At 53.5% G+C, this 13570-nt stretch overlaps 1 protein-coding gene across 1 annotated transcript in view; it reads right to left on the bottom strand.

Annotated features, from left to right (window-relative positions):
* MYO15A (myosin XVA) overlaps positions 1–13267 on the bottom strand; it is a gene marked incomplete at both ends in the record, with an annotated part of 52379 nt that extends 39112 nt beyond the window's left edge. The window contains 10 exons of the mRNA XM_080924068.1: positions 1266–1427; positions 1822–1935; positions 2868–2931; positions 3039–3142; positions 5730–5820; positions 6020–6094; positions 6407–6516; positions 7226–7289; positions 7875–7957; positions 9683–13267. Of these exons, the coding sequence (XP_080780194.1) occupies positions 1266–1427; positions 1822–1935; positions 2868–2931; positions 3039–3142; positions 5730–5820; positions 6020–6094; positions 6407–6516; positions 7226–7289; positions 7875–7957; positions 9683–13267 (4452 nt within the window). The remainder of the gene's footprint in view (positions 1–1265; positions 1428–1821; positions 1936–2867; positions 2932–3038; positions 3143–5729; positions 5821–6019; positions 6095–6406; positions 6517–7225; positions 7290–7874; positions 7958–9682) is intronic.
* Between the last annotated feature and the right edge of the window lie 303 nt (positions 13268–13570).

Raw genomic sequence — 13570 nt, 5'->3', positions numbered from 1 at the left:
CACCACTGCCCACCACTACCCACCACTACCCACCACTACCCACCACTGCCCACCACTGCCCGACCAGAAAGAAGGTTTTTGTTTTTGTTTTAACCAATTTTTTATTTGTTGTGTTTTTATATATGGGTGTGCATGGCACGGCATAGCATGGGTGGATGTCAGAGGACAACTTGGAGGAGTTACTTATGTCCTTCCTCCATGAGGGCCCCAAAGTGCTTTTACCCGCTGAGCATCTTGCCGATCCTTACTTCTTTGTTTATGAGACAGAAGCTCATGAAGTCTGTAGTGGTATGAACAGGAATTCCCCCCACCCCATAGATTTTTGTGCTTGAACGTTCGGCCATAGGGAGTGGCACTATTAGGAGCTGTGGCCTTATTGGGGGAGGTGTGGCCTTGTTAGAGGAAGCCTGTCTGTGTGCCTGCATCCTGCCATGATGATAAAGACTAAATCTCTGAAACTGTAAGCCAGCCCCAGTTAAACGTTTTCCTTTATAAGAGTTGCCTTGGTCATGATGTCTCTTTGAAGCAATGGAAACCCTAACTAAGGCAAAGTCCAAGCTACGCTCAAGCCCAGTGTGTAGCTGAGATGAACTTGAACTTCTGTTCTCCCTTCCTCCACTACAGATGTACAGCACCCACTTGATTCTATGTGAAGACAGGATCAAGTTGAGGGATTCTTGTATTCTACCCAAGGACCCTATCAAGCAAGCTATATCCCCAGCCTAGAGAGATAGGTCTCTCTCAAAATGACTTAAACATCCACAAAGTATAAGAAAAGGCAGATAAACTGCTTAAACATAACTTTAAAATAATCTCATGACAATTCCTCCAAAGAAAAATACCAAAACTTAGAATAAGCAAAATCAAAACATATGCAGTAGGTTTTCAGTCATCTATAAATAACTGTCTGATTTTTCTAACACATATAAAGAATTCTCAGATATCATGAGAAAAGAATAAGCCAGGCTGGAGAGATGGCTCAGTGGTTAAGGGCACTGACTGCTCTTCCAGAGGTCCTGAGTTCAAATCCCAGCAACCACACGGTGGCTCACAATCATCTGTAATGAGATCTAATGCCCTCTTCTGGTGTGTCTGAAGACAGGTACAGTGTACTTATATATAATAAATAATAAAAACAGATCTTAAAAAAAAAGAAGAAGAAGCCCAAGCAGAGGCAGAAGAAACACGCATGCATTGTGTAATCAGAGAGAAAGTGCACAGGCCGAGCTTTGTTGGCTCTTTGAGAGGCTCTGAGCGCCTCTTACCTCATGTTTCTCAAAGTAGACATTGCCCAGGTGTAAGATGGAGGCTAGGATGCGGAAGATGCTGTCCTGGTCCTCACTGGTGAAGCCGAGCACCTCCATGGCAGCCAACAGGCGGCGGAAATCATCTGCATCGCTCTTACCAGCGATCTCACAGTTCCCACCCTGGTTGGGACAGGGGCTGGGGTTAGTGTCCAGTTCTCAAGATGAGGTCCCATCGGCCCTGCTTTCCAGGAGGTTCTAAGGGGACCCAGGAGAGACTGTGAGGAGGAGCAGGGGCTTGCCACTTGACCATAGCCAGCATTGGTGAAGGATGGCCTATAGGCCAGTTCCAAGCCATCGAGTGTATTCCTCATCCACACCTCTACCTAGAGGTGCTATGTTGTCCCCATTTCCCAGAAGAGGAAACTGAGACCCAGAGAGGGGACATGTTGTCCCATCACATTGGTTGTGAAGAGAGGAAAAATCTCTGCGGATGTTCCTGTTGCAGCTCAGAGCTGTGGGGTTTTGGGGGGGGGGTCTTTGGAGCCACAGAGCTGGGTGCTTCATACATCCTCACCTGGTTCAGGTAGTAGTAGGTCTCAGCCTCCTGCAGGCTGAAGGCCTGCCTCAGTTGGGCGGGAAGCCCGGCCAGCAGCTCATAGAAAATATGATAATTTCTCTCATTTTTGGCCTGCAGGGGAGGCAAGGTGGATACAGAAAAGAGTGACCCCCTCAGCCATTTAGTATGGCTCAGGTGTGCACATAAAAACACGTCAACACACAGGGACATAGACAGTATGCATGCACAGAGTTCTCTCTCTCTCTCTCTCTCTCTCTCTCACACACACACACACACACACACACACACACACACACACACACGGGTTGTCCTGCAGCCATTCGTATTTTAATGTTAATTCCACTTCCCCAAGAAGGGCTGCTCAGTCATATACTCAAGAGGTGACTTCATCTGAACCTTCCCATTTTAATTAGTAAAATAAAGGAGAGCCAGTGACTGGACGGGGGAAGAGAGGTCTGAGGAGGTCAGAGGACGAGGGGGGGAAAGAAACTCCAACATGGAAGTCCACAAAGACCAGCTAAATCTAGGTGGGCTTAACTGGCATTAAACAGCTATGAACATTAAGGATTTTATAGGTCTAGTATCTCATATAGAAGGGCAGTTTGTATCTTTGTCTATTTGATGTAATCTTGTTGTATAGAGGGTTTGTGGATTGAGAACTGAACATATAAACCTGTATGAAAAGCTATCGGGCTGTAGAGTTGAATGGGCTTTGGGGTGAACGAACACCCTGGGACGGAGGCAGAAAACAGGTGGTGAAAAACCACCAGGTGGTGAAAAACCACCAGGGAAGGGAGTTGTGTGAAGAAAGTGAGATCCGGCTTGTAACGGGCAATAGAGGTGTGTGCGGCTTCGTACTAAACCAGGTCTGAGGAGTGAGACCTCGGGGCTGATAAAGAGATAGACCATTTTTATTTTTTAATATTTACTGCAGCACACACACACACACACACACACACACACACACACACATACACACACATTTGTTCAACCCCAAGCCAGGCTCTGAGTGTTGGTGCCACACAGGCCTCTGGCCTGCCTACCTGGAACACAATCCTTGACTTCTCCAGCAGGTACTGAGAGGTTATGGCACCACAGATCACACCCCTGGGGTAGAAGAGTCAGGTCTTGGAGACTGAGGTGACCCCCTTAGCCTTGCTTGGGTGCTGCTGTGGGCCACCAAGACTCCAAGCATCTGCCACAGCCCCACTTACCCTTCCAGAAAGATTTCCACAAACTTCCCAAAGCGGCTGGAATTGTCATTCCTGACGGTTTTGGCATTACCAAAGGCCTCCAGGAGAGGTGTTGCCTCCAGGATCTGCACCAGGAAGGAGAGGTTTGGGGAGAGATGGGCACTGGGTTCCAGACATGACTCTAGATACCCAAACAAAGGCCCTCCCAGGGAACCTTCTCTTTGGAGGGGTGACCTGAAGTAGATTCCTTATAGAACCTCAGAGTCTCCTCTCTGTTCCTCACATCCCCACCCACATGGTTAGCTCTAAGCCCTGTGTTCCCTCTCTCTGACCATCCTAACTGTGGCTCACTCATACACACATGCCAGCATACCTTTATCTTCAGAGGCGTTGGTGAAACCGGAGCGGGAACAAGAGACAACAAAAGTAGTTCACTAACAAGACCAGACACCTCTCCCTCCAGGAAGCCAGGAGCCTTGGACTGTGGAGAAACTGGTAGACCCTTTTAGGTCCCTGTGGTAAATCCTGTGAGCTTCCAGGATCCAAGGTCAAGGGACTGAAGCACGGCCTCAGGGAGGGGTGTGTGCTTGCCACAAGGCCCAGGCACGCATTATTCTTTTTGCCTCATAACTGATTCCCGATGTCCATCTCTCAGGTTCCTCTCTGCATTTCCTTGTTCTTACATCTTCCGTTAGGCTCAGCACAGTCACCTACTTGTTCTGAGGAACCCATTCCCTTTGGCACCTACCTTATCAGGGCTAACCACAGTCCTGCTCCATCCTCCGAATCCAGGTCTTATCTCATTGCTTCCTGCCTCCCCTTCTTCAGTGTGCCCCCCCCCATTCACCAGTCCACCTATGTCTATCCCTGCCTCAGGACATCTGGGCCTGCTGATCCTTGAGCCTGAAGCACCTGCATGCTCTTCCCTCCTCTTTCAGAGAGCCCCTGTACACTTCTGTTCCTCCTGGTCCTCGGTGCCTCAACAAGTACATTTCCCTGGTATTATCTGTGTCCCTGTAGGAAACCAGCTCTGTAGATGAACACACTTAAATCCCAGTCTTTGCAGTGGGCTAAGCCCTCAAAAGTTCTCTAAATGGGTGAAATCAAGGAGTCTAGCATCTCACAAGCAGAACTACTCAGGGTGATCATAGCTAACTGTGGTACCCAGCTATAAGCACCCACTGTGTGCCAGACATTTTGGCCTTGCCAATTACTCTGCCCTTTTTACCCCAGTGCTAGGTATAGACTTCAAGGCTTCATTTGAGCTAGTGAAATGCTCTGCCACTGAGCCACGTGCCATCCCCAGCCTTTCATTATTTTTCAGTTTGAGGCAAAATATCTCATGACATAGCCCAGGCAAGTCTTGGGTTCATGACCCTCCTATCTCAGCCTCTCTAGTCTCTGGGACAATAGGTCTGTGCCACCACGCCCTAATTTTTGTTCATGTAAGTATCCAATACATAGGTTCTACCACCATTGCTGTCTTGAAAACCCAGAAACTGGGATGTAGAGAGGTGCTGTGGGGTCCCCAGGGCATCCAAATCTGGAAGAGTGGGTTCCAAGCAGTGCCTAGTGAACATACTCTTAGTATGTCTTTAGGAAAAAGGTTTCTGGAGAAGTAGTTTGGGGACCCAGTTCCCACAGACATGACACCTGTAACCTCGGAGTGGTGGCAGCACCTTTCTGTTTCCAGAGGGTGGGGCCGTTTGCAGTTGCTCATAGTCAAATTCAGCAGGGCATTGTTTCTATACTGTCCTTTAGTCTAGAGACCCTGGAAGGTTCCAGAGGTTGTGTGACCTCTTCTCGACTCCTGGAACCCAGCATAGGACAGGACGTGAAGCCAGAAAACTCAGGAGGGAGTGTCTCATGGGCTAGGGCCTACAAACATTGTGGTGAAGAAAAGGGCCCATGTTGTGTGGTTGGGTCCAATGGGGATACATGACCAAAGCTATTCCATGAGTTGGACTTTTTGGAAATGAAGAAGGAACCATAAAACACCATTTTACTGACCGGAGTGTATGGGGGTGGAACAAAACATGCCCATTGGTAATGACCCTAGATTCAGCCATGCCTGAAACTGACCCTAGATCTGACCTGTCCAGTGTCCCCATACTGTGTGCCTGGCCCAGAAACTCTTAGGCCTAAGATGTCATATACCCTCACTTTTCTTCTCCATGCCTCTTGGCATGGAATATAAATTACTGCCCTATTACCTCATCTGGGGGCACTAGGCAGGTGATTTTTCTTCCCAAACATGCAATTTCCCAGAGAGGCCATGAGGCTCTGTAGAGGCAGATGGAAGCCACTTGGCCCAATGAAGAACTCATGGAGCCCACCTCTCTCCCTGCCTCCTTCATGGGCTCTCCCTGCCATACAGAGGAAACTGAAAACCGCCCAGAGCGGAGAGGGCCTGGGTCAATCTCTAAGAGGCCATGTCAAGATGGCCACTGGCTGAATCATTATAGCCACTTGCTACCTTTCAGGAGCCGAGGGCTGGCAACCTTGAGAACCTATGGTCCTGGACACTGAGACCACTCAGGTGTCGCCTCTGAGTGGACACCTGATGGCCACCTTTGCTGGCCTATCTGGAAATTTGCCTCTTCAGTCAAGTGCACATACAAGGTCCTGGTCTATTGAGGGGCTTTCTCAGCAAGGGTGCTGGGATCCTAAGCAGACAGGGAAATCACATGATGGCTGAATGGTAGGTCTCACCTGCTGCATGACATCCCGTCTCTGGTTCATGGCAGCCAGGCAGCGCAGAATCAGCTTCGTAGCCTCGGTCTTTCCTGAGCCACTCTCCCCACTGGCAGAACACAGGGTCAGAACATCAGCTCCCCTTGGCTGCTCCATGCTCCCTCCAACCCAGGAGCCATGCAATGGCTCAGATGCATTCAGTATTCTTCCCAGGTACATAGTAGGCTCGCATCTCACCATCTAGATATCTGGATTCAAACATACTGCTTAAGGCGCCCCTATCTGTCCCCCACCTGAGCACAACTCACCTGATGATGACACACTGGTTCTGTTTGGCATCAAGCATTTTGGCGAAGGCGAGGTTAGCAATTGCAAAGAGGTGCCTGGCAAGACAGGCCATTAGGTGTCACTGTCTCTGACAGTGAGTTTCCACAGTCCCAAGACTGCCAGGGGTTGGGGAGAAGGGTAACTCTGTTCAGTCAGCAGCCAGCTCTGCCCCCTCCTCATCCCCAGACAGAGCTACAGGGGTCTCTAGAGTGGGACTGTACCATGCCTGGGGGTGGGGAACTGAGCTGAGTCGTGGGTTGCTTACTCTCACTCACCGCATGGCTGAAAGGCATCCAGGAGCTCACCAAGCTCAGAAGTGGGCCTGGAATACCCCGGGACAACATCCTCCGCATCCCATAGATACTCACGGGGGATTTTCTCCTAGGGCACGCCCACTGTACTGCTGCACCTGCTCTGGCCCGTAGATCGCAAACATTCGATATGGGTTCACCGATACCAGAATACTGCCGATATAGGTCTGTTAGTAGACAGTGACCTCAGCGACAAGGTTATCGTGGCCCCTCGTGGCCCCCTTTTTGTGCTTTTGAGCAAGGGGTCCCTTACCAATCTGGCTGCCTGGCCTCATTCTACCATCAAGCCCTCTACAGCCCAAGAGGGTCTGTGCTCTAATGGAGTCCCATACTATGCACAGACTGAAGTGTGAATGTGGAGTGATCCAAGCCCCACAGTCTTAATCAGATCATGACAGTATCGTAACCTCCTGACCACCTCATTTATTCATGGCCAGGCCCAGGCTGCAGGCATTTCTTCCCCCTGCCAAGGTAAACCACTGCTTTTGATTGTTGGAACAGAGAAGCAGGGAGCCCATGTGCCCCCAAATTATTAAAGCCCTATAGGTGGGAGCAGGAGAGATGGCTCAGTGTTCAAGAGCACTGACTGCTCTCCTAGAAGGCCCAGGTTTAATTCCCAGCATCCACATGGCAAGCTCATAACCATCTATAACTCCGGCTCCAAAGGATCTGATACCTTCATACAAAACACCAACATACATGAAACAAAAATGAATAAATCATTTAAAAGTCTTACAGGTGCATATGCCTAGGGGAGTGGCTCCAGGCCTCAGGCTCTCTCTCCTGTAGCTCTGGGGTCACAGGTTTCTCCATCTTTCTGACTACCCCTAGTCTAGAATCCAAGCAGGCCCTTTTGCTGGTGAGCCCCAGACTTACATAGATAAGGTTTCGCTCAAATCTGGTCTTTAGGTTGGATAGCACAGTAGTCTCTTGGAGGTCTCTAGAAGGACAGAGAGGTGGTACTGTGAGGGTCCCAGTCCTGGCACAGGCTCCACCCTCCTCGATATGGTGTCTCGGTCAGGTGTGTCTGGGATCATCTCTGCCACTGACCCGTTATGAAACTTGGGCAAGATAGTACATCTTGTGCCTCAGTTTCTTCATCCCTCCAATGGAGTGGCAAACATCACACCCGCTTTCGAGGGACCTTGTTGGACACTGGGGCAGAAAACATAAGGCTTGATAATTTATGGTTGGAGAGCTTTAGAGATTTCAGACACTTGCCAGTATTTTCACAGCCGCCGCCCAAACCTTGTAGATGAGAAACTGAGGCACAGAGCAGGGAAGTGATTGATACATCCACTGCTGCCTAGGTAGTAAATGGTACGGCAGGAATCTGAACCAAGGGCTGCCTACCTCCTAACGCTTTGGGTTGCACACATTTGGCCTGTGTGACACTTGATGACACCATTTGCTAATGGGGAAACTGAGGCTCTGGCAGTTTCCAGAGCGCTGGCTGAGGAGCCCCGCACCCAGTCTGAGAATATAGGAGCCCTGCTAGTCCTTCTGCCTCACCCCATCCACTCACTCCAGCTGTGTCATGTCTTCCACACCATCTTCCCTGCGCTGCTCACGGGACCGCACGGAAGGCAGGTTGCGTATGGAGTGCATCTGTGAGAGAGGGATGGGGGACAAGCTGGAGGCCTGGGTGGACTCTGGCTTGGACATGCCAGGCACCTGCTCCTGTTCACGTGAGCCTGTGTGTGAAGCATCCTAGGCTGAGCGTGCTGGTGAGCCACACGTGTCCTGCTCAGGAAGTGAGTACACCCAGATCCCGTTCACAAGCACATACACAAACAAGAGCAAGAGTCTGTCGCCTTCCCACCTCTGTCTTCTCAGTGTGCTCCCCACAGACCCCATGTGTCACCTTGTGTGACAGCTCAGTGGATACTTCTGTCATGGTGCACAAAGCCCCTGGAAAGACAAAGGTGGAGGCTGTCCCAGGGTGGAGCCAGCTCCTGCTCAGGGTAAGTATGTAGATACTGCATATGAGTTTACTGCCGTATGGGAGCAGCTGCCATCCTCATAGTGCCCATACATACCTGTATGCTTTCAGTATGGTATGCTGTGGCTATGTGCAGGACCCCGTGCTTGGTTGAAGGCATACATTTAGATAGGCACTCTCAGCATCCGCTTTGAATGTACCAGCGGGTAGCAGTTAGGGTCCTCCCACCTTGAGGATCTTGAGAGTGGGAGTCCCAGTGTCAGCTTGGGGCTGCCGGAGCTCCACAGTGCTCCTTATGTGTGCACACGTGTGTGTGTGTGTGTGTGTGTGTGTGTGTGTGTGTATGTGTGTGTGTGTGTGTGTGTGTGCACAGTCAAAGGGTAGGCTGATGGCACACACCGCTGTGGGTGCCATGTCTGCTCAGTCTTGGCACACACCTGCTTTCCTTGCTTGCCCGTGGTATTCACTCATGCACATTCAGACACATGGACCTGCAAGGCTCCGTGTAACTTCGAGCGTACATTGTGCAGCCCTGGCCTTTCCCTCCCCGGTACACCCTCCCTAGGCAAAGAAAGAGGATACAGGAGGGCCTGCATACTACAGGCCCTTGAGCTGTTAAGTAGGGCGCAGCGAGTATCAACCCTTCCGGCCCTGGCCTCCAGCCCACCCATCGGCTCACGTGCTTGCCAGTGGCCACAGACCCTGAATAATTTAGCCACTCACGTATTCCAGAGTGAGGAGGGCCCAGGCATCCTTGCCCCTCACCCCTGGGCACCCTGTGCCCCGCTCCCGCAATGCTGCAGCCCACACAGCACGGGGCACCCGCCGTCGGGGCCAGGGTCCCCCCAGCAGCCAGGCTGCCCCAGTTGCCATTGCCAAGCCAATTGCTGCCTGCTCCGTGGGGCACGGTCTGAAGAGGTGGAGAAATACCGCCTATCATTGCTGGCCCCACCCATTCTGGGTGTCCCCAGGGAGGCTAGAGTGATCATCCACCTCCTCCAAGGGCCACCCAGCATTTGGCTCACCTTCTTCCATGTCTGTGGCAGCCAGTCTAGAACTCCCCGAGACAGGCTTGCCTGCCTGGGCTCCACAGACTCCTGGCTTCTAAGTCTGTTTCTCTACTCTGCAACAGTGACGTCAGACAGTAGGCGCCTGTGCCTCTACCCTCATATCTAGTCCTTTTATCCAAAGCCTGCCTATGCGGGGCACTCCTTTGTTCAAACCCCAGATGCCCTGCAAGTTCCAGGCAATTCTCCCCACCTTCAGTAGGGAGACAGAGGCACACATAGACCACCTCTTGCCAGGGCTTGTGCGTGACTCCTCCGGCTACTTCCTGTTCTGGTTCCTGGACCAGAACTTTCAATCCCACCCTCTGATTTGTGCCTCCATACCTTGTTCTGCCAGCTTTGAGGGCCAGTCTTTTTCCAGAGGCCCTTGTGGGACTGGCAGTCACCTCCACGGCCCCGGAGGTGGGATTGAGAGGAACGGGTATGTATTCGTGGCCAGAGACAGTGAGCATCTGCTGGCGACCAAAGGCCCGGCCAGCGTAGACTACAGGCTTGAGCGGCTGGAACCCGCTCTGGGTCTTGGTCTGGATGCTCTGGATGCTCTGGAGGCTGCGGAGGATCAGGACCTTTGCGCTGAAACGAGCTCAGCCCACGCACCTGAGGCATGACAACTGCAAACCGCCCAGGTTTGGCCCGGAGCTGCTCACCAGCTTTGAGCAAGGGCCCTGGGGCTCTGCTGGGATCCAAGGGAGCTGGGGTTCTAGACACCGTCTTCCAGCGGTGCCATTGTGGCCATGTGGCCCTTGCCTGCTTACGCGTGACCAGTGGGTATGAGGCACTGAGTCGTAAAACCTTCCTCTCTGAGACAACAGCTTTGTTGGGAGGTGTTGAGTTCAGGGTCTCAGGCTCAGCTGGTGGCTGAGGGTCCTCTGGGGTGACCACTTCTTCAGGATTCTCCAAGCTTGGGTCGGCTGACTTGGTGAGTTGCCCTGGCCCTGGGTCATGGTGTTGACCCAGGAAGATACCAGTTAAAGTGGAGGCTTGGTCCTCAGGTCGTGGTTCACACGAAGGGCTTGTGTGCTCAAGCAGTGGGTTTTCAGGCACAGGAGGGGGCCTGGAGAATCCTCTAAGGCTGCCTACACCTTCTGGCCATGGAGAAGGTGGGCGCTGTGTAGAAGGCATATCCACATCCCAACTGGGGGCCAACGGGGGAACTGTCCATGGTGTCTCGGAGTCCTCTGGTTCATTCTGGTTCTCTTGGTGCTCCAAAGACCCCGTGGTTGCGCCCCAGGGCCCAGCACTGGGTGGCGGGTGGTAGGCCCTATGTACCCATGGCTTCACAGCCCGGGTAGGTGGCTCGCTGAGACGCCGCCAGTTCCGTGGAAGGCGTGAGGGCAAATTGAGGGACCGGTGCCGGGGACCGTGTTTCAGCATCGGGGGTGGTGAGGGTGGTCGGGGAGAACCTAGCACTGGTGAGCGGGGTGGGCCCAGGCGCCCAGAGGCTCGACGTAGAGGGAAGGTCTCCCGAAGTGACTGAGGCCTGCCGGGAGGGGGTGGGAAGGGTGGCTGGAAGGGGCCCCTTCGGAGAGACAGCTGAGGAGACAAGGGCCCTAATGGTGAGTGGTAGCCCTGGCCTGGCAGGCTCCTCAGAGAGGGCTGGGGTGAGGGCAGATGGGCTCTTCTCCTCGATCCTATCAGGGAAGGTCTGGGGTAACCATAAGCTGCCCTCCGACTGCGGGAAGCCCTGAACGAGGGCCGGGGTACAGGAAAGGCCAGAAAGTCAGGGGCAACCTCTGGGCTTGGTCCAGGAGGTTCAGCAAAGCCCCACCAATTTGCCTGAGGTGGAAAGGGCACGTGGGCTGGTGCAGCCCAGGGCGGTGGATGCTGGCGGAGGGAACCATAAGGTGAGCTGTAGGGGGAAGCTAGCCTTGGAGGCCTGGAAAGGATTGGAGAGAAGGGTGGGGTCAATGGAGAGGCGGGGCTGGAAGATGGCCCAGGCATTGGAGGAGAGATGAGAGCACTCCAGTGGGTGAGGGTCCTAGGTGTAGGCCTGGGTGAGGGTGGGCCGTGGGAGTTGTTGTTGTTGCGAGCTTGTGGCTGACTGCGTCTCAGCACAATGGGCGTGTTGGGCCGATCAGGGTCCATGCCGGCCAGCTTGTAGCCAAAGCGTTTGTAGGCTGCCTCCCTGACTGGGGGCCGCCCTCCTCGGGCCTTCTGGCTTCCTCTGAGCCGTGGAATGGGCTTCTTTTCTGAGAGTGTCTTTTTAAGGAACCGTGCCAGAGAGGTAGCTGGGCGTGGTGTTGGGTGGCCAAACTCAGGGCCAAAGCCTAGGCCTTGGCGGGCACCAAAGGCTGACAGGGCCCGCTGTAGGTTTCGCTGGCGTGGTGTGAGGAAGCTCCAGTAAGGGTGGGTGTAGGGCATCGCGGGCACTGGGGGCATTTCCTCCTCCTCTTCCTCTCCCTCTGCGTCTCCTAAAGGCAGAGGGATGTCGAGGGACGGTGGCAGGGGAACGTCTAGCTTCTCTTTGCCGAACAGCTTCACCTGAGGTCGTGGGAAGAGGCGGAACTTTCGGATGAGGGACAGTTTAGATCTGGCTGGTTTGTCCATACCTTGCTGCTCAAAGAAGGCGGCACTGGGCAGGCGGAAGGAGGTGCTCTGACGTTCTCCACCTAGGTCTTCCGGCTCCTCCAGCTCTGCAATGTCATCCATGGGGTGGGCATATGGGTTGTGGGGTGACATAATGGGTGGTGGCACCCAGGGGTACATAAAAGCTGGCTCTTCTGGATACACATAGGGCACCCCGGGGGGATAGATGGCCTCAGCCTCACCGCCATAGATGCCTTCAGCATAGGGAACCCCGTAGGGATCAAAGTAGGGAATGTCATAAGGAGTGTCGTATGGAAAGTCGTAGGGTGGATAGGGCATGTGGTGAGTCGCATAGGGATCCAGGTAGTAGCTGTATGGGTAGGCCTCATTCTCAAAACTGTCATGGTAGCTGTAAGGAGACGAATACCCTGATGGGGGCGCATATGGGGGCTCAAAGTCATCGTAGCCATACCCATAGCCATAGCCGGGGTAGAGGGTGTCACCATAGTAGTCAGGGTGGTAGTAGTTGTATGGGTCTCCGGATGGGTATCCGTAGTCGTCATAAGGTGGCCAGGCCGGGCTGTACCCACCGAACCCAGCCAAGTAGGGCTCCTGCTCCTCGTAGTGGTACAGCGACTGCTGGTCATAGTAGTCGTCGCCTTCCCGATGGTAGTCATAATATTCACCCAAGTCCTGGAAGCCCTCGAGCCCATACAGTGACTTTCGGGAGCCTGCATGCCGAAACGGGGCCTCGTCCTCAAAGGGCAGGAAGCCCACAGGCTCTCCCGAGGAGTAGATGCTGTGGCTGCGGGGGAACCTGCGGAGCCGGCCTCCATGCCGCAGGATCTCAGCACCCGACGGGAAGGGCAGCTTGCGGGAGCCCACTCGGGAGCTGGAGCGCTGGAGCCAGGCGTCCACTGTGGCCTGCTCATTGCCTGACTCCTCGGCCTTCTTGAGGAGGAACTTCTTGGTCAGCCAGTTGATAGCTGTGGATGCCTTGCTAAGTGACTGGGCACGAGGCCTCAAGCGGCCATAGCCGCGCCGTCCGGGGAAGCGGATCACCATGAACGAGGGCTTCTTTCCCTTCATCGCCCGCTTCTTTTTGCCCACACGCATCTGCGTCATGAGCTTAGACGTGGATTTGAGAACAGTGCGGGCCTTCTTCTTGCGTTTGGTCTTCTGCGGGCCAGTGTGGAGGCCCCAGAAGAAGGCTGATGCACTCCGGAACTGACCTTTCTTGGAGATCTTGGGCGTGCGGTCTCGGAAGCCCATGAAGAGCCGAGATGTGCCCTTGAGGCTCCGTTTGGGTTTCTCAGGCTCCGGGGCCTTCTTCCCCTTCTTCCCTTTCTTTGCTTTCTTCTCCTCATCTTCCTCTTTCGCCATAGTGGCCTTTGTGTTTGACGATGCCTGGGGCAGATGTCACAGGTTCGGGGACTTGGAGACACTGCTTGGAGACCAGCTAGGTCTTCTTGCTTGTAGCTGGACCTAGAGTCTCTCCTCAGTGTGTGAGCAGCTGGGACTGGCTGCGTGGCATGGAGAGGGAGGATCCATAATTCATCCTCTAGACCAGCCTTGGGTTTCACCTTTGAGGGGTTGTGGAAAGTGTTTGGGTGTTGTTTTCTAGTGAGGGCAGACTGAGAGGCCTGTGCTGGGGCAGCAGCCTGGCTTTAAAGTCACCATGGCAAC

Source organism: Micromys minutus (genome assembly GCF_963924665.1).
Source record: "Micromys minutus genome assembly, chromosome: 10".
Classification (NCBI taxonomy): Eukaryota; Metazoa; Chordata; class Mammalia; order Rodentia; family Muridae; genus Micromys; species Micromys minutus.
This window is presented reverse-complemented; position numbering and strand designations above follow the sequence as displayed.